Consider the following 22,174-nt stretch of genomic DNA (forward strand, 5'->3'; position numbering starts at 1 on the left):
TAAAGCGCCTTGGGGCAACTGTTTGTTGTGATTTGGCGCTATATAAATAAAATAGATTTGATTTGATTTGATATGCTTTCTTTATAAATTTGTGTGTGAACATAGTTCTTGATGCATCTCACTCATTGTGGAAGTGTACATATGTGCATGAGCTTGTTCACCATTCTCATCTTTAGCCACAAAGACATAAACACACTCTCAAATAATCATTTGAATGTAAAAAATGCAATTTCATCAAATGTGATATTGGGGCCACTCTTGGGAAGGCAGAGAAAATGAAATGTGTCACAATGTTGTGCTTCAAATTTTGTACATTCTTTGTGTACACCCTAATCCTCCAAACCGTGACTATCCAGGGTTGGGACCAGGAAGCAGAGTTGTAGTCTTACACACCTCTCTGCAGCTTCTCTCCCCCTGCCATCCCCTCATTACCCCATCCCCGTAGAGACGGTGCCTGCTCCCAGACTACCAATAACCAGCAAAAATCTATTTAAGCATAAAAATTCAAAAAGAAAAAATAATATAGCACCTTCAACTGCACCACAGACTAAAACAGTTAAATGTGGTCTATTAAACATTAGGTCTCTCTCTCTTCTAAGTCCCTGTTGGTAAATGATATAATAATTGATCAACATATTGATTTATTCTGCCTTACAGAAACCTGGTTACAGCAGGATGAATATGTTAGTTTAAATGAGTCAACACCCCTGAGTCACACTAACTGTCAGAATGCTCGTAGCACGGGGCGGAGGATTAGCAGCAATCTTCCATTCCAGCTTATTAATTAATCAAAAAGCCAGACAGAGCTTTAATTCATTTGAAAGCTTGACTCTTAGTCTTGTCCATCCAAATTGGAAGTCCCAAAAACCAGTTTTATTTGTTATTATCTATCGTCCACCTGGTCGTTACTGTGAGTTTCTCTGTGAATTTTCAGACCTTTTGTCTGACTTAGTGCTTAGCTCAGATAAGATAATTATAGTGGGCGATTTTAACATCCACACAGATGCTGAGAATGACAGCCTCAACACTGCATTTAATCTATTATTAGACTCTGTTGGCTTTGCTCAAAAAGTAAATGAGTCCACCCACCACTTTAATCATATCTTAGATCTTGTTCTGACTTATGGTATGGAAATAGAAGACTTAACAGTATTCCCTGAAAACTCCCTTCTGTCTGATCATTTCTTAATAACATTTACATTTACTCTGATGGACTACCCAGCAGTGGGGAATACGTTTCATTAGGATATGATTCCTTCTTTATGTTCTCTAATGCCATATACCAACACAGTACTGACGGGGACTAGAAGGAGAGAGCATATCTCACCCATATTGGCCTCTCTTCATTGGCTTCCTGTTAATTCTAGAATAGAATTTAAAATTCTTCTTCTTACTTATAAGGTTTTGAATAATCAGGTCCCATCTTATCTTAGGGACCTCGTAGTACCATATCACCCCAATAGAGCGCTTCGCTCTCAGACTGCAGGCTTACTTGTAGTTCCTAGGGTTTGTAAGAGTAGAATGGGAGGCAGAGCCTTCAGCTTTCAGGCTCCTCTCCTGTGGAACCAGCTCCCAATTCAGATCAGGGAGACAGACACCCTCTCTACTTTTAAGATTAGGCTTAAAACTTTCCTTTTTGCTAAAGCTTATAGTTAGGGCTGGATCAGGTGACCCTGAACCATCCCTTAGTTATGCTGCTATAGACGTAGACTGCTGGGGGGTTCCCATGATGCACTGTTTCTTTCTCTTTTTGCTCTGTATGCACCACTCTGCATTTAATCATTAGTGATTGATCTCTGCTCCCCTCCACAGCATGTCTTTTTCCTGGTTCTCTCCCTCAGCCCCAACCAGTCCCAGCAGAAGACTGCCCCTCCCTGAGCCTGGTTCTGCTGGAGGTTTCTTCCTGTTAAAAGGGAGTTTTTCCTTCCCACTGTAGCCAAGTGCTTGCTCACAGGGGGTCGTTTTGACCGTTGGGGTTTTACATAATTATTGTATGGCCTTGCCTTACAATATAAAGCGCCTTGGGGCAACTGTTTGTTGTGATTTGGCGCTATATAAAAAAATTGATTGATTGATTGATAGGCATGCTTTCTGCATCCCACAGCTGTAGGTAGTCCTCCTGGTAATCATTTTCATGGTTTGCAGCAGGATTAGCACTTCAGCTGCCATAAAAATACCTCATAAAGCTAAAGTCCATAAAAGTAAGATTTGTGTTTCCACTCTCTGGGAGTAACTCTACACCTGCCCTCTATCAGAATGCAGGGGATGGAGGAAAGATGTTTGGAGCCTCATCTCTGGACAAAAACAAAACACAAGAGAGCACCAAGGGTCTTGTCTTTGGAGGATGATGGGTAGGGTGGTGCTGAGGGGTTGTTCACTGCCTGGTGGCATCCATGTTCAAACCTGAGGTGACACATGCAGGTGTGCACCTGGAACATTCGTTCTCTCAGTAATGATGACCATATTTCACTGCAGGAGTTGCAGTGGCTGCACTGTCTGAAGTGCAAAGACCTGGAGGTGTCTGTGTGTAGATACACCTAGTTTTGGTTTGGCTGCTCCACTAGTCAGCATCCTGGGAGAATGACAGTTGCTATGCCAGCTCCATCTAATGGTGTTAGGTCATTTGGTGGTGTTGGCCCTGTCATTGAACATATTATGAGGCTCAGAGTCAAGCATTTAATTGGTGTTGTGTCTGTGGTCTTGGTGAGGGACTGTCGTTATATATTTTACATACAGTGACAATAAAGTCTGATTCTGAGGGAGACCTTTAATTTGCACTTTCACACTGTGATTGATCACTACCCCAGATGTAACATGAGTTATTTCAGTGTGAACACTTGCACCAACAGGGCTGGATATAAGGACTGCATTGGTCCGCATGGATATAGTAACTGTGGTGAAAAGGGCTCAGTGCTCCTTCAATTTGCAAAAAGTTACAGGCTACAATTTGCTTGATCCAATATCATGGACATGATATTGCAACATCAGTGGTGCTGCCAAGGAAACTGATTACATTCTTGTGGGAAAATGCTTGAAAATTCTGCAGTACTGCAGCCAAAGTGGTCAACAACAGTGGTTAATTTGGGAGTTCTGACCACACGCTTGTTGCGGCTTCCTGGAAGTTCAGTTGAAGTCGCACCAGGGGAATCTGACTGTTTAATTTTAATCTGACTGTTTAAGTCTTGGCTCAGTGACCAAGATTAAATCTGACCAAATTGTTTGTTTGGAATTTGTGTACAATCTGGCTGGAGGACTTCCAGACATGGACACAAATGGTGATTGAAGTGGATTGTTGGAATTCCTCCACAATCACACCTTACAGTTGCTGAGGATTGTTCTGGATTTGCTAGTGTCCATAGGAGGATCTGTGTTATATCTGAGGATATAAAACTGACAGTTGGAAGTTGGATTCTTTAGAAATCGGATTATCAGAACTGTGCCCACCACTGCATATAGTGTAGCCACTTATTTCACAAGAAAAATAACAGATGTAACAATTAAAAATTTCAGAATGGATTTAATGCATCAAACTGGTATGGCATTTACATTGAGAATATAGATCAGGGGTGGCCAAGTTCGGTCCTCGAGAGCCACATTCCTGACACTCTTAGTTGTCTCCCTGCTCCAACACACCTGAATCCAATGAAAGACTCGTTAGCAGACTTTTAATGAGCCTTTCATTGGATTCATGTGTGTTGGAGCAGAGAGACAACTAAGAGTGTCAGGAATATGGCTCTCGACGACCGAACTTGGCCACCCCTGATATAGTTAAATCATATGAATTATTTGTTTCTATTATTTCCCATTTATATGATAAACAGTGTTGGTTACAAACAAAATGCTGATAAACCATGGATTACAAAGGGGCTTCAGGAAGCATGTAAAAAGAAACATTTATTGTACAAGCAATTTAGAAAAATTAGAACTAATGAAACCGAAACAAACTATAAGCCAAACAAAACAAAATAATTTACATTATGAGCTCTTTTAAGAAACAGTATTATAGTGATTTATTGGAAAAATAAAACTAATATTAAAGGTAGTGATGAGATGATGATACCTCAAGGAGTGTATTGACACACTACACAAACTGTGTCGGCACTGTGTTGGTCGCTCAATAGTGACCCCTGCAGTAGTTATAAAATCATTGCAGGTAAATAAGATGGAAAAGTTACCGTGCTGCAAACGCAACATCAGCCTGTGAAATATTTAATCGCCAGTCCTCTATTTCAAATATGATCTCATCATTGCAAAATTTTATGTGCTCAATTTGTGTGTCGAGTTAAGCTGTTCCTCCACGTCGAAAGGAGTCAGTTGAGGTGGCTCGGGCATCTTTTCCGGATGCCCCCTGGACGCCTCGGTGGAGAGGTGTTCCGGGCACGTCCCATTGGGAGGAGGCCCTGGGGAAGACCCAGGACACGCTGGAGGGACTACATCTCTCGGCTGGCTTGGGAACGCCTTGGGGTTCCCCCGGAGGAGCTGGGGGAGGTGTGTGTGGATCGGGAGGTCTGGGTGGCTTTGCTTGAGCTGCTGCCCCCGCGACCTGACTCTGGATAAAGCGGAAGAAAATGGATGGATGGATGGAGTTAAGCTGTTCATGAGAAGAGTTTAAAATTTGCTTAAAACCTTGTTTGTGTAAATGCTGAACTGAGTTGGTTTGTAAAATATAGCAAATTTGTCTGTAATAAAATTCAGTTAAAATTTGTAAATTATGTATGGAAATTTGTTAACTTAAGTGTTAAAGCATACAAAATAAAAGACTGAAAATAGATTCATTTATGCATTTTTATTGAGGAACAAAGGTTTCTGAAGGCGATTTCTCCTCTTACACACCTGTTCCAATGCCTTAGAAAAAACTCTTTCACAGGGTACAGATGAAGTTGGTGAGCATAAAGATTTCAGTGCGAGTTGATAAAGGTGTGGATATGTTTTCTGGTTATTCTTCCAGTACTGTAAAGGAGTACAAACATATCTAATTGGAAAAATAACAGTAAACAATGCCCAAAGGAGAAAAAGATTTATCTTATTTGGCGTCAAAAGATCAAAATTATTCCAGACTGGGGAAACGTCTTTGAACGTGCCATGAAGTCAGTGGAACAAGGTGAGGGCAAGAAAAACTCCAACAGCAAAACTCCATCCAACAAATCCGCAACATACAGTTTGTTTCCTTATAAACACAATTTGGCGCGAACGACACAGTTCCTGTATCGGTCACGTGATTTTTTCTTAAAGCGATACGCGCACCGATACGGGGTTTCACTCTTGTGTGCTCGGCACAGTGTTGACGCACTAGTGTTGTTCATCCCATCACTAATGAAATGTACTTGGAAGCTTTTAAATGAAATCATCAAAAAGAAAAAAAAAATTGTGAAAGACCAGCATCTTATTTTTACACAAATACTGAAAAAAATCATGACACAAATACTACAGCAAATAATTTCAAAGATTATTTTGTCAACGTGGGTAAAAATTAAGCAAATTCAATTGTATCCCCTAAAATGTGTTCCTTGGGCAGCAGCAAAACAACTAACACAATTTGTTATTGTTTATTAAAGAAACTGATTAAACTGAAATAATGGACATAGTTCATAAATTAAAAAGAAAAAAACTCATCTGATAGTTTAAATTTTGATATGTTTTTGAAAAAATATATAATTTATTGTATTGTTAAACCTTTAACAGATATTTGTAATATATATATGTGTGTGTGTTTATGGTAAAAGGGGTGGGCGTTCACGCTATTGCTTCTGCCCACACCCTTTCAGTCACACAGGTTCACTGTTAAATCGTCCTATTTATGAGTTTTTTGTTATTGTTTAGTCTGTGTGCTGAATAAATTCCTTCATTCATTATTCACAGCACTTCACTTTTTCCATATTTTATGTTACAGCCTTATTCCAAAATGGAGTAAATTCATTTTATCCCCCAAAACTCTACTAATAACACCCCATAATGACAACATTACAAAGGGTTTTTTTTTCTCTAATTTTTGCAAATTTATTAAAAATAAAAACTAAGAAATCACATGGCCATAAGTATTCACAGCCTTTGCTCAATACTTTGTTGATGCACCTTGGCAGCAATTACAGCCTCGTCTTCTTGAATATGATGCCACAAGCTTGGTGCACCTATCTTTTTGCAGTTTGGTCCATTCCTCTTTGCAGCGCCTCTCAAGCTCCATCACCATGCTTCACTGTAGGGATGGTGTCTGCTTTCCTCCAAACATGACGCCAGAGAGTTCAATCTTTGTCTCATCTGACCAGAGAATTTTGTTTCTCGTGGTCTGAAAATCCTTCAGGTACCTTTTGTCAAACTCCAGGTGGGCTGCCATGTGCCTTTTACTAAGGAGTGGCTTCTGTCTGGCCACTCTTGGCCTCTCTTCATTGGCTTCCTGTTAATTCTAGAATAGAATTTACAATTCTTCTTCTTACTTATAAGGTTTTGAATAATCAGGTCCCATCTTATCTTAGGGACCTCGTAGTACCATATCACCCCAATAGAGCGCTTCACTCTCAGACTGCAGGCTTACTTGTAGTTCCTAGGGTTTGTAAGAGTAGAATGGGAGGCAGAGCCTTCAGCTTTCAGGCTCCTCTCCTGTGGAACCAGCTCCCAATTCAGATCAGGGAGACAGACACCCTCTCTACTTTTAAGATTAGGCTTAAAACTTTCCTTTTTGCTAAAGCTTATAGTTAGGGCTGGATCAGGTGACCCTGAACCATCCCTTAGTTATGCTGCTATAGACGTAGACTGCTGGGGGGTTCCCATGATGCACTGTTTCTTTCTCTTTTTGCTCTGTATGCACCACTCTGCATTTAATCATTAGTGATCGATCTCTGCTCCCCTCCACAGCATGTCTTTTTCCTGGTTCTCTCCCTCAGCCCCAACCAGTCCCAGCAGAAGACTGCCCCTCCCTGAGCCTGGTTCTGCTGGAGGTTTCTTCCTGTTAAAAGGGAGTTTTTCCTTCCCACTGTAGCCAAGTGCTTGCTCACAGGGGGTCGTTTTGACCGTTGGGGTTTTACATAATTATTGTATGGCCTTGCCTTACAATATAAAGCGCCTTGGGGCAACTGTTTGTTGTGATTTGGCGCTATATAAAAAAATTCATTGATTGATACATATATACTCTACCATACAGGCCTGATTGGTGGATTGCTGCAGAGATGGTTGTCCTTCTGGAAGGTTCTCCTCTCTCCACAGAGGAATGCTGGAGCTCTGACAGAGTGACCATCGGGTTCTTGGTCACCTCCCTGACTAAGGCCCTTCTTGTTAAACTGCATTTACACATAACGACGGTAGGTCATGAATGCCACAAAGTATACATTCTTGGCCACTGATCACGAATGTGATGATTCGGGGCAGAGGTGTCAGGTGTCCTCAGGAACTGCTGCAACCTAGTAAGTAAGTAAGTAAGGTTTATTTATATAGCACCTTTCAAGATAGAAATCACAAAGTGCTTCACATAAGAACAGAGAAATTAAAAACAGCAGAAACATAAAACCATAAAAACTAGGTAAAAGCCAGCCTATACAAAAGGGTCTTTAGCTTCACTTTAAATGTTTCAACAGAGTCCACAGAACGTAGGTCCAAAGGCAATGCATTCCACATTTTAGGTGCCACCACCTCGAAAGCACAGTCTCCCCTGGTCTTCAGTCTTGTCCTAGGCACAACCAATAGACCCAGGTCCGAAGACCTCAGAGACCTACTTGTCACATATGGGTGTAATAGCTCGGTGATATAAGATGGCATTTGACCATGCAGAGCTCTAAAAGTCAGTACTAGAATTTTAAATTTAAACCTGTTACCATGTGTTACAATTAATGGCACGTGTTGCTGGAGAATTATCATGAACCATTACACACAGTCAAGAATAATGTTCCGCATTATTGCACGCTATTGCGCGTACAGTACATTGTTAAATTCTGTCATGTTGTGAATGAGGCAAATTGTCTCCACACACCACCATAGTCATCCAACCATCAGTTGCTGAGCAATTCAGATTGCTCCAGCTTGCTCCTCAAAATCCACAGCAGAAGAACTTTGTGACTGTATGCTTAGTTGGGCTCTGTGCCATGGAGTGGTGCAGAAAGGAGGAGGAGACTGAGAGAGCCAGATGTGTGATTCCACGCGGCTCTTGTCTCACTTGTTTTCCCAAACATCAGGCACATGCAGCAGGTGGAACACCTGCAGGAGCGTGCTGGGGAGCACTGGAACAAGGCTTTTAGCCGACTGGGTGTCACTGTCCTTCAGCATACTGCAGCAATGAAACTGAATGCGGTGCAGCAGGGTTTAATTGTGCGCACTTCAGAAGAATGCTGACATGCTCTATTAAGGATCACCACTAATCAAGACGGATCAACATGCTCAGTTGCGACCTCCATGACATGAGGCAAAATGAGGGTGGTGCGTGACATTTGTGGAAGATTTTTTTGACAGCCAAAAACATGCTCACGCACCAACACGCACTATTAAGAAACCTATTCAGATGCATTAAGTCATGTTAAGAATGTCAAGAATGTACCAAGAATGACACAAATATGACATTTGTAACGCATCTTGTCTGTGTGTAAATGCAGCATTAGGGTGTGGCAGTATTGATTCCAAAATTCAGACACTGTCCAGGCAAGTGTAAGGAAAAAAGTTAATGATCTATTTACCAGATGTAGATGAATCCAAAGGTAATGAGCAGACCAAACAGACAGGAGCACAGGATGAGAGCTTAGCAGCAACACCTGGGCACACAGACATGAACAGTGCAGAAAAACTAAAAAGACACGAATGCTAAGGACCAGTAAAACCCAGCAATTCAGAACCACACAGTGACAAACCTAAGTAGTGGTAGAGATGAGTAGACAAGTGACAGGTGGTGTGATTGGGGATGTGAAACAGGTGTGAGGGAGAACCGGTGACAGAGACACAGCTACAAACACACACAGGAACTGACAAAGACAGAGTGACTTTTATTCACTGTGGGAGTTCTTCTCATTCATGTTGGTCAGCGTGTATATTCCACCTCAGGCATGTGTAACAGAGGTGCAGCAGCAACTCTCTAACCAGATCACAGATGTGGAGAAAAAGAAAGTACCCAGACTCCCTGTTCATCATTCTGGGGTATTTTAACAGAGCAAATATCAGCCCAGAACTCCGTCAATACAGACAGCACATCATGTGTGCCAGGCCAAGGAGGAGGCCTACAGAAGTGGAAACAGAATCCTGTACCACCAGGCCAGAAACACTGTTGAGCTGTGCTCTTTTTCTTATTTAATACTGTTATTATTATTATTATTATTATTATTATTATTATTATTATTATTATTATTATTATTATTATTATTCCCCTAACATTTTTGTTTAACTTGTTATGGCAACTGTGGCGTAGATGTCATGTGACCTGTTTGATTGTGAAGTGTCTGCACATGTGTTCATCAGATAAATAGGGTGTACCCATGGGTGCAGGCACTCTTCCTCTGCACAAAGAGAAACGAGCTGTGTTGTGTGCTATGTCACATTAAACGCTAAGCAAAAGAAGGCTCTGCTAACAGGTTATGGCTCCAGGCTGCATGGCACGCAGTTTGATTAATTGGCCAGGTGAAAGTTCACTGCGGGCATCTGAGAGGTTTGTTGGAGTGATCTCCTACCAACATGAGTAAAAAGAACAGAGACACAGTTTCAGGAAGCCACTGGGCGAGGCTCATTTCTGATGGAGACGAGAAAAATTATGAGCTTTGGGAGACAAAGTTTTTGGGCCACCTTTGGGTTAAACAACACCATTTTAAATGAACCCACTCCTGATGACAACGATAAGGAGAAAAATGCCTAGGCCTACACGGAGCTCATTCAGTTTCTGGATGACAAAAGCTTCTCGCTGGTAATGCGTGATGCGGCGGATGATGGACATGAGGCACTGAAGATTCTCCGTGAATACTACGCTGGAAAAGAAAAGCACACAGCTGTAGCAGAACAGGAAGAATATAATATGTGTTTTAGGTTATTTGAAATTATCACTTGTGGATAATCTTACCTCGAATACTGGGGGCACCACCTATGACTGAATGATATTATAACAAGGTTATAATATCACTGATTTTAGGGTCAGTCAATAGGAAATATTAAAATCAGTCTCTAATCTTCAGGAGTAAGTTCTGCAGGTCAGATCCGACACCCTCTGTAAAACCATACAAAATCACAGACAACTTCACACGTTTAAGATATTTATTTAACTCAGGCAGGAGTTAAATAAAAGGACAGATCACAGTAAGCAATTTGGTGATGACGAGATTAAATGAGTAATGATATATGACGTTCAGATAATTTGGTTTCGTAGCGGGAGTTTAATGAGTGAAATTCATCTTAATCAGCAGGGAATTTACTTTGGTATTCATTAACATGAGAGAAGATTAATGATTTTGTTGGATAAAATTAAATAAAGCCACTCTGTCTTTTATCTGACACCGGAGCCCAGTCTTACTTTGGAGGCGCTGTGCAGATCGGTCTCCGCAGGTCAGGTGCTGGAATCGTCTCCCTTCTCAGTCGATGATCTGTCCATCCACAGCTGCTTCAGGGACCTTGACAAAGAGACTCTGCCGGTCAACCCGCCCGGTTTCGTTGGTTACCGGGGACACTTTTCGTTGTTATGCTGTGACTTGTGGCGACAGTTCAAGTCACTGTTGATGTCTCAGCTGAGCTGGGATAACTCTTGTAACTGGTTTTCCATGGAAATACACACAACACAGTAATCTAACCCACACCCACTACAGTACGTGCTGGCAGTACGTGATGTACATCCAGCTATTGGTGGGCGATGAGGCCATGTTAATGGGGTGGTGTATGTATGGGGCCACAATGTCATTCCATGTGGGGCAACAGCATGTGGGTTGGGGTGGGTGTGGAGGGTGATGGGTGGATACAGTGGAGGGAAGACAGACACATAGTGGTGGTCATGGTGACAGGAAGGGGAGGGGGAGTGGTATGTGTGGCTGCATATCCACCACACAGTCCTGCCAGGGCATGGCACCAACTGGGCTATTGAAGTAGTGCTTGAGGGCTTTGTGCTGGCTCCTCCAAGCCCTGGTAACATGACAGCCACCTGCCACATGCTGCACGTCGGCGAGCTGCGCATGCTGTCTCCAGGCCCTTGACACAAGGTTATGCTCCTCACCCTCCTCGTCCACCATGCCAATGTGGAGACCAGGGTACTGCATCCTCATCAGGTTGTGCAGGCACACACAACACTCGATGATGTCCTGCATGATGGACAGTCCTGGCTGCAGGGTGGTGAGGAGGACCTGCCATCTCTGGGCCAGGATCACAGATGCATTCTTCATCACATGTCGCCCCTTGGAGATCTGGTAGTTGAAGATGCGCTCATCGCGCTGTAGGTTCTTGTGGCCATATGGCTTCATCACGTAGGTCCTGATCCCAAAGGCATCATCACCAAGGATGAAGTGTGGCATGGCCACGTCATCGTGGGGTAAGGGGGATGCCTCAGGGAAGCCCACGCTCCCATCTTCTTCAGCTCTGACTCATAGTAGATCTGGGTGTCTGCTACACACCTTGATCTCCACCCAGAGGAAGTTGTAATCCCCATTTATGAGGGCCATCAGGACCACCGTACAAGGATCCACTCCTAGCTGGTTTCCTGATGACCGCATGCTTCCCATCTAGGGCACTCATCGCATGGGGGATCTACCACCTGTTCCAGAAGACCTTCTCAATGGGTGTGCATTCCTCCGGTGTGATGGGAAAGGCGATGACCACATTCGTACATTCATCTACCATGGCCTGGCAGACCTCGGGGATGATGAGGCTGATGGTGTTGTGCACCACAAGGAAGCTGTACATGAGGCATATTTATTTGTTACCTGGTTCATACTGTCTGCATTGAAATGAAGTAAAAGTAAATTAAGAATCTCTGCTTTTTTCTTTGTTAAATTTGCATTTTCTGTTTCATCCCAACTTTTTCTGATTTGGGTCTGTAAACACTCAAATTTTATAAATCATAGTGCTGAAATAATCCTTGTGTTTGTGTTGCAGGTAGATGGATTCTTCACACTGCTGTTTGGTCTGATTAGCATCAACACACTAACAGTAATCAGCATCACCCGCTACATTAAAGGATGTCTGTCTGGAAGTGGTAAAGCTATTTGTATGCTGAAGTCAGTATGAGCATACCTTCTTTATGGGAAATTGCAAATATCATTGTGGATAATACCCCCAGAAGCTGAAAGGTTTTGCCATGCTAATGCTCCCCTGCAGCATTTACTCAAAATAAAGTCTGAAGGACCTAAATGACATGGTGAGATGCTGATGAGCTTCGCTCATTCATGTCTGCGACATATGCATATTAACAGTCTGGTGGAAACCAAAGTTTTGTAATACTCTATATAAAAACTCTCAACTAACTCGATCAAAAGCTTTTTCTGTGTCCAGACTCAATAATGCCGCCTTAATTTTATTTTTAACTATATGATCAATCACATGCAGTGTTTGGCGACTATTGTCTTGTGTCTGCCTTTGCTTGATGAATCCTGTCTGGTCAAGGCTTCTTATCAGTGGAAGGATATTTTCCATTCTTTTTGCCAAAATATGGGAAAAAATTGTAATCTTGGTTCACTACACTTGATACCGCACTCTAATTTATCTTTACTCTCTTTTGGTATCAGTGAGATCATTGCATCTTTCCAGGAAGGGGGAGTTATGCCTGTTTTTATCACATAGTTGTATGTGACCTTCATTGTAGGGGTTAAGTAGTCTTTCATTTCCTTGTGCCACTCCGATGGGAAACCATCCGGCCCCGGTGCCTTATTGGATTTTAAATGTAACATTGCCTTTTTAAAAAATCTGTTCAGATTTTTAAATAATTTTTTATATGCAAATATTATTTTAGACCAATAGCTTCCAGGTCATGTGATCAACTGACTCAAAATCAGTGTGGGACCATGATACTCCACTGGCTACATTAGATACACTCCTTGTTTTAACATTTTAAATCTCTGAATATTCTTATTACTTTGTATATGAAAATATTAGCATTTTAGCTCAATAGCTTCCAGGTAATGTGATCAATTGCCTCAAAATTAGTATAGGATCATAGTGCTCCACTCGCTGCATGAGATACACTTCTTGTTTTTGCATTTTAAATCTGTTCATAATTTTAATTAATTTTAAATATAAATAGCATTTTAGCTTGATAGCTTCCAGGTCATGTGATCAGTTGACTCAAAATCAGTGTGAAATCATTGTGCTCCACTGGCTGCATGAGATACACCTCTTGTTTTTATGTTTTAAATCTCTAAATATTTTTTAATTAATTTTAAATGTAAATATTAGCATTTTAGCTCAATAGCTTCCAGGTCATGTGATCATTTGACTCAAAATTAGTGTGGAATCATAGGACCCCACTGGTTGCATGAGATATATCTCTTGTTTTTTGCATTTTAAATATGTTCATATTTTTAATTCATTTTTATATGTAAATATTAGAATTTTAGCTCAATAGCTTCCAGGTTGTGTGATCAACTGACTCAAAATCAGTGTGGGATCATAGTGCTCCAGAAGAGAAGGTAAACCGGACCAAATGTCTGTGTAACTTCTTGTCTTCTTACCAGCGCTTGTGTGCTTTGACCTGTGAACCGGAAGTGTTAGCTGGAGTGCCTTTATTAGAGAGAGTGGCGACCACCCTGCTCAGTGTGCTGCTCTCAGAATGTGTCTCTTTGTCCCAGATTGATCTCTTTCAGTGCAGCTTCTTGTTCTGACTTTAACACCAAGTTAACACCCAACTCTTTTATCACCAACTGTAAATGGTCATCAAAACATTCCAATCGTATCTTTCTGAACTCTTCAGCATCAACCTCCATCATGTCAATGTTTACAATCTGCTTGAACAATAACAGGTGAAGTTGGTCATAAACTTTAAGTTTCTTAAATATTTATTACGGCCACTCTTAAAACTTCAGTTATCTTCATAATTTTATTACTGGTAAATTTTAGAGTTAATTTAGATGAGATATACTCATTATCCATCCATCCATCCATTTTCTTCCACTTTATCCGGAGTCGGGTCGCGGGGGCAGCAGCTCAAGCAAAGCCGCCCAGACCTCCCGATCCACATACACCTCCCCCAGCTCCTCCGGGGGTACCCCAAGGCGTTCCCAAGCCAGCCGAGAGATGTAGTCCCTCCAGCATGTCCTGGATCTTCCCCAGGGCCTCCTCCCAATGGGATGTGCCTGGAACACCTCTCCAGCGAGGCGTCCAGGGGGCATCCGGAAAAGATGCCCGAGCTACCTCAACTGACTCCTTTCGACGTGGAGGAGCAGCGGCTCGACTCCGAGCTCCTCCCGAGTGACCGAGCTCCTCACCCTTTCTCTAAGGGAGCGCCCAGTCACCCTGCGGAGGAAACTCATCTCGGCCGCTTGTACTCGCGATCTCGTTCTTTCGGTCATGAGCCAAATCTCATGACCATAGGTGAGGATCGGAACGTAGATCGATCGGTAAATCGAGAGCTTTGCCCCCCTACTCAGCTCTCTCTTCACCACGACGGTCCGATACAGTGACCACATCACTGCAGATGCTGCACCGATCCGTTTATCGATCTCACGCTCCATCCGTCCCTCACTCGTGAACAAGACCCCGAGATACTTAAACTCCTCCACTTGAGGCAAGGACACTCCACCGACCTGAAGAGGGCAAAGCACCTTTTTCCGGTCGAGAACCATGGCCTCGGATTTGGAGGTGCTGATTTTCATCCCGGATGTTGTGTGGGCCGCTGAAGAGGAGGTACTGCTGGCCCACCACCACCAGAGGGCGCCCTGCCTGGAGTGCGGGCTCCAGGCACCAGAGGGCGCCGCCGCCTCACGTGAGCAGCTACGGTGACAGCTGTCACCCATCACCTGAGACAGCTGACGGCAATCATCTGTGGGGTATATCAGCAGGACGGCACCTCCACCTCATTGCCGAGATATCGTTTCTACCTACGAGGTAACGTATCAAAGCTGACGGAGTGTATCCTTTTGGATTAGTGTATAGCTTGTGGATTACTGTTCCAACGAGAGGTGGAGGTAACTTCCCTGCTGTTCGGAGTCTTGGGTGCAAACGCGCCCCCATCTAACTGTTCTTTGTTCCTCGCCAGCAGTACCAGGTCCGACACGCGGAGGCAGTGGCCACCTGGGAGTTCGGGACTTGGCGGCTCCAGTATTTCCGGGGTCCTGTGGCGGAGGAAGCCGTGTGGTTCGGGTCTTACCTTGGAGAGGCGTCTCCTATCTTCGAGCCTGCCCACACGACACTTTTGTGAATTGACTGTTGTCCATTTCATGATTGGTTGTATTCGTTGTGCACGTTCACAACAGTAAAGCCTTGTTATTTGACTTTCTCCATTGTCCGTTCATTTGCGCCCCCTGTTGTGGGTCCGTGTACTGACACTTTCCCAACACCGGACGCTTCACACTCGGCTGCAAACCGCTCCAGTGCACGCTGAAGGTCCTGATTTGATGAAGCAAACAGAACCACATCGTCCGCAAACAGCAGAGATGAGATTCTGTGGTTCCCAAACCAGACCCCCTCTACACCCTGGCTGCGCCTAGAAATTGTGTCCATAAAAATAATGAACAGAACCGGTGACAAAGGGCAGCCCTGGCCAACGTGCACTGGAAACAGCTTTGACTTACTACCGGCAATGCGAACCAAGCTCCTGCTGCGGTCGTACAGGGACCGGATAGCCCTTAACAAAGGACCCCGGACCCCGTACTCCCGGAGCACTCCCCACAGGGTGCCCCAAGGGACACAGTCGAATGCCTTCTCCAGATCCACAAAACACATGTGGACTGGTTGGGCAAACTCCCATGAACCCTCGAGCACCCGATGGAGCGTGTAGAGCTGGTCCAGTGTGCCACGACCAGGACAAAAACCACACTGCTCTTCCTGAATCTGAGGTTCGACCATCAGTCGAATTCTCCTCTCCAGTACTCTGGAATAGACCTTACCGGGGAGGCTGAGGAGTGTGATCCCCCTATAGTTGGAACACACCCTCCAGTCCCCCTTCTTAAACAGAGGGACCACCACCCCAGTCTGCCAATCCAGAGGCACTGTCCCCGATCGCCACGCGATGTTGCAGAGGCGTGTCAGCCAAGACAGCCCACAACATCCAGAGACTTAAGGTACTCAGGACGGACTTCATCCACCCCAGGAGCCTTGCCACCGAGGAGCTTTCTAACCACCTCGGTGACTTCGGCCTGGGTAATGGATGAGTCCGCCTCTGAGTCCCCAGTCTCTGCTTCCTCTTCGGAAGACGTGATGATGGGATTGAGGAGATCCTTGAAGTACTCCTTCCACCGCCCGACAACATCCCCAGTCAGGGTCAACAGCTCCCCACCCGCACCATAAACAGTGCTGGTGGAGAGCTGCTTCCGCCTCCTGAGGCATCGGACGGTTTGCCAGAATCTCTTCGAGGCCGAACGATAGTCCTTCTCCATAGCCTCCCCGAACTCCTCCCAAACCCAAGTTTTTGCCTCTGCGACCGCACGGGCTGCGGCACGCTTGGCCTGCTGGTACCTGTCAGCTGCCTCTGGGGTCCTGTTGGGTATTTTCTCCTCCAAACATTTTTAAAACCTTTAACAAGACAAACAGAGTCAAGAAACACCAGTGAGACAGAAAGTCAAATTTTACGCGCGGAGTGCAGTCAGGCTGTACACCAAGGCTACACTAAAGTCTGGCCTGTGCTCCGCTCTTTTTATTAGTGAATCCCTCATCACATAAACAAAAAATTGTCCTAAGGGTGGGGGAATGACGCAAGACAAGTTTCTTCCCGTAACATAAACACACACGTCAATAAGTGCAGCTGTAAGCAAAAACAGTTTCTTTCTTTTACTCTTATCGTCGAAGGTCAGCACATCTCGTTCGTCTGTTGCAGTTATCAGCTGTTCTGCATCTGCCTGGAACACTAAGCATCACATCACAATCAGTCAAAATTCAACCTTCAGTTCTTTTACTCCCAGTCGTTAGCGGCTACGAAAACAAGTTGTATAATAATAATAATAAGTACATCCAGCTCCTCATTCCCAGTTCAGATTGACCCCAGCATGCTAAAACAAGGTTGAATAACACGTACATTCTCGGGTTTAAGTGCAAACAGCACAACAACGTTCTCATCAGAAAGAAGACAAAGGTCCAAATGTTTAACAGTGATAACATATATATATATATATATAAAATCCTTAACATTTCCCTCCTGTTTATCACCTGTTAAACATACAGTAGTAGTTATCACCTAGCTTAGCACTTCTTTTTGAGATTTTCACTAAGAGGTTCATCATGGTATGTTCTATAGGCTTACACCCCAGAGGTGATGTCATCATTGTCACCATCATCGGTGTCTGGGTCATCATACTTCCATGGGTCTGGGTACAGGTCATGGGAGTCATCGTCCTCCTCGGTGTCGTTTTGCCCCAGGAGTGGATATGATGCTGGTCCCCCTCCTGGTCCTGGACTTATTGCTGCGGTTATCATTCTATTTACAAGGCCTCGGAGACATGGAATACAACAACATCCACACAATGTTAGAATTGCAGCAAATACTGCTATAGACACTAATAGTGAAGAAATCAAAGACCTCCATCTTCCCATCCCTTCCAGCCACCAATCCCAGCCTTCGGTGTTTACTCCACTGTGCTCTTTCATCTTCCTGTTCAACGTTCTCAGCCCGTCAATGGCTTGAGTGAGACTGCCGTCTGCAGCCGTGTTGTTGGGAATGAATGTGCAGCATTGTTCTCCGAACATGGCACAAACACCTCCTTTCTCCGCCAACAACATATCCAGAGCAATATGATTCTGGAAGGCCATAAGGGACGTGGCTTCTAACTGTGAATGGACAGCCTTAAATCCTTCCTCAGTCCAATTTCCTAATTTCTGTACATTGTAGTGGATGTAGTTTATTCTGTCCACGTTTTTATTAATTGAACACCACCAACAGATGGAAGAGTCGAATCCAGCTGCTATTTGATCAACCAGTTTATACTCGTCAGGCACTCCTCTGGGGACTCCTATTGCGTCAATATATGTTGGATTTCCTACTCCTTTCCACTCTCTTTTTACTCTATGTCTGGCTATGCCTTTCTGCCAATCTTCAGGAATAAGAGAGGCTGCATATGTCGTAACGTCTTCAGGGGTCATGGGTATGGCTTTAACTGGTAACAATAATGATATTAATGCACAATAACCTGACACATTTCGTGGCAGTCTGTCAAAGATTCTGTTATCACCACACCACCACCATACGTCACTCCTCCCGACAGGTTTGAATGTGGGAGTACTATGGACCACATTCTTACACCAGGCAGTGTGGCTTAAGCTACCCAAAGTCTTACTTGTCCCTGTCAAGTGTACACATGTATGGTTAGCATGCCCAACTTTGCTTGAAAATAAAGGTTTGATCTTAGTCAATTTGGTCAATGGATAGATCTTGTCCCACTTAGAACAATTGTTGTTTGCTGCAATGTATGTCTGTGTCATAACAGTCAGCAGACAGTCTTTGGGTAATGCTGCCGGTATTACCTGTAATATAGGTCTGGGTCCCATACATACAACACAGTCCTTCTTTGCTGCTAGTCCTGCTTGTTCTGCCATTAAAAGCCAATTGTTATTTTGTCCACTAATTCCTGTAGTTACTAGGAACCAGTCATCTGCCTTCATGTCTTTTGTGCCTCGTACGGACATCCCCTTTGCTTGTATGGACACCCCCTTTGCTTGTATGGACACCCCCTTTGACGTACTTAATTCAGTCAATATTGGTTGCTGTACTCTATCTGTTTCACAGAGGAAAAAATGGAAATACGGATCTTTTCCTTGTTTGTATACCCAAAGGAGGAACAACCAACAGTCTCCCTCTATATCAGGTGGGAATATGGTTCCTTTTTCTGTGGTATTCACCACTATAGACAGCTTATCATCTGTTTGATACATTTTGAGAATTTGACTCTGGTACTTAGCCCACTCGGTTTGTGCCCATCTTGGTGTCCATCTACTCCATTCATCGGCTACCAACGTTTCCCATCTCTTATCTTGTTGATCATTGGTCATATACCATGAGAAACTATTTCCGTAATTAGTCCCTCTGTCACCATCCCCACCATCCCATATTCCATGGGTAAGAGCACTATATGGTACAGAGATGACCACAGAAGCTTTTCTAGGAATGCAGGCTTGTATACCAAATCGGTACGCATTGTTCCTATCACAGCTATGTACTGTGGCATTTATTATCGGACTGGGGTCTTCATTACTTCTTTTTGGTCTCTGCAATCTGCGGAGGTGATCCTTATTATCATGTCCCGTGCTTATGGCTTTTAATAATAAGCCCAATCCGAAAAAGAAAAGTAGCATAACAAGGACTGTCCATGGGGTCCAGAAACCCTCGTTCTTTTGTTTTTTTTTCTTTCGCCATTTCTGCACACTACAGCACACCTATGTTCAGAACAGTGGCTTCTTAATGTCTTCTGCTAGCTTTCGTGTCTAACCTGGATCTTAACACCAAGCTCACACACTATTACTAGTCTTGTCCTACTGTTCTTACTGTTTGTCTGTGTCTGCAGAAATGACTTTCTTACAGTGAGTCAAATGAATCCACGTACTTCTTTCCCCAATTTTCAAGGCTGTGGGTGTTGTGAGTAGTACTTGATGGGGCCCTTCCCATTTAGGTGAATGCCAGTGTTTTCTTTTGATGCTTCTTATCAACACCCAGTCTCCAGGTACCACTTTAGGGTCCTCCTGTGGAGAAATGGGATCATCAGTGTTTGGAACTCTCCCTCGTTGTCCTTCTAACATTTTTCTCATGTAATCCGCCAAATTGGCTTCCTCAGGTACATCCCAAATTTGCCCATAATATGGCAATCGATATTTTCTGCCAAACAATGTTTCATACGGTGTCAACCCCATGGTACTAGTTATGTTTATATACATTTTTACCAAATCTACACAATGCGCCCATGGTCTGCCTGTTTCCTCCATTGTCTTTCTAAGTCTGTTTTTTACTGTTCCATTCATCCTTTCCACTAATCCGGCGCTTTGTGGATGATAAGCACAATGATTTTTGAGATTGACCTGTAGCGCGTCTCCTACGTATTGCACTATTGTATTAACAAAATGCGCTCCATTATCTGAATAGACTGTTTCTGGTATTCCAAATCGTGGAATGATGTCTTTGCACAATGCCTTAGCCACTGTAAGTGCATCTGCATGTTTTGTAGGGAACAATTCTACCCATTTTGAGAAGGCATCAATTATGACTAAACAAAATTCCTTCCCTTCATGTTTACTCAGCTGTATATAATCCATATGAATCACTTGAAAGGGATATTGTGGTGTTGGAAATTTGCCTCTTTGGGGTCTCAAATTGCCTTGTGAGTTGTGTTTTGCACATATCATGCATGCTCTACAATGATGTTTTGCATATGCATTGAACCCATAAAGACAAAAAAAATAGATTGCAATTGCGATATCATACCCCCTGATGAGACATGCGTCACGCCATGGCTCATAATAGCTGCCCATTTAAACATATTTTTTGGCAATATGGGTTTCTTTTGTGGTCATATCTGGAGGGGTGTCATATAGGAGAAAAATAGAAAGAGCTGTTGCTGCCTTTGCGGTTTTGTCAGCAACGTCATTTCCTTTTGAAACACTGTCAGAGCCTTTGGTGTGAGCCGCACATTTGCATATAGCAATTTGGTTAGGCAATCTCACAGCCTTCAGTAGTGCAGTTAAGAGAGTGGCATGAGTCACTGGCTTTCCAGATGATGTCACCATTCCACGCTCTTCCCACAGTTTTGCAAACACATGCACTGTGCTGAAAGCGTACTGGCTGTCTGTATAAATTGTTACAGCCGTACCTTTAAACAGATAGCAAGCTGCAGTTAAAGCAACTAATTCAGCTGCTTGTGCTGAAAATGAGGATGGCAATGAAGAAGAATCCAATACTTCTGAATTGGTGACAACAGCATATCCAGATTGTGTTTGTCCATAAGCGTTTTTAGTGGAAGAACCATCCACATACACAATTGTACTGTTTGGGAAGGGTGTGTCCCGGAGGTCTGGGCGTGCTTTCGTACAGACTGTAGCTACATCAAGACAATTGTGCGGCTCACCATCCTCAGGTAAAGGTATCAATGTGGATGGATTCAATGTTGTACAGCGCTCTACCGTAAGGTGTGGTTGTGATAATAGCAAGGACATGCACGAAAGATGTCTTGCTGGGGACAAAAGGCTCATGTTTGTCTGCAACAGAAGTGCAGAAACTGCATGTGGAACTTTCAGTGTCAACTGATGGAATAGAACAACATTACTGCTACTTTGAACAGCCATAGAGGCTGCAATAACAGCCTGTACACATGGTGGTAGAGCACTTGCCACTGCATCCAATTTAGATGAGTAGTGGGCAACTGGCCTTAATTTTGAGCCATACACTTGAACCAAAACACTAGTCATGAACTTATTCTTACAATCAGCTGTTTGAATGAATGGTTTACTATAATCTGGTAGTGCCAAAACTGTGGATGACACTGTTTGTTTTACTTTTACAAAAGCTTCCTCAGCATCTTTGTTCCATTCCAACACGGTTGACATTGAAATATCATCCTTGTACATCAAATCAGAAAGTGGACTAGTCAATTCTGCATAACAGGGAATCCATGCCCTGCAGTAATTAGTCAGTCCAAGAAATGACATCATCTGCTTTTTGGTTTGTGGTTTTGGAGCGTGCAAAATTGCTTCCTTCCTGTCAGACAGGATAGTACGCCCTGTGGCTGATAATTCATGTCCTAAATATTTTACTTTATCCCTACACAACTGAACTTTGTTTTTACTCACTTTGTGGCCATTATCAAATAAGAAACATAATAATGCTACTGTGTCAGTTATGCAGTTTTCTCGTGTGTCAGAGGCAATCAAAATGTCATCAACATACACTAATAGTTGGCTATCTGCCGGTGGAACGAAATTGGCTAAACATGCTGACATGACTTGAGAATAAATAGTTGGGCTCTCTGCGTAACCCTGCGGTAATCTGGTGAATGTATATCGTTGTCCTTTAAAGGTAAAAGCAAACCAGAATTGACTATCTGGGTGTACTGGCACAGAGAAAAATGCATTACTCATGTCAATTACTGAGAAACTATTAGAATTTTGTCTCAGC

General features: G+C 43.4%; 1 protein-coding gene across 1 annotated transcript in view; it reads left to right on the top strand.

Annotated features, from left to right (window-relative positions):
- Positions 1-22,174, top strand: part of opn6a (opsin 6, group member a) — a 91,091-nt gene that overhangs the window by 16,206 nt on the left and 52,711 nt on the right. Inside the window, exon 3 of the mRNA XM_034189188.1 lies at positions 12,031-12,130. Within this exon, the coding sequence (XP_034045079.1) occupies positions 12,031-12,130 (100 nt within the window). The remainder of the gene's footprint in view (positions 1-12,030; positions 12,131-22,174) is intronic.

The sequence above is a fragment of the Thalassophryne amazonica genome, chromosome 15 (genome assembly GCF_902500255.1).
Source record: "Thalassophryne amazonica chromosome 15, fThaAma1.1, whole genome shotgun sequence".
In the NCBI taxonomy this organism is placed as follows: domain Eukaryota; kingdom Metazoa; phylum Chordata; class Actinopteri; order Batrachoidiformes; family Batrachoididae; genus Thalassophryne; species Thalassophryne amazonica.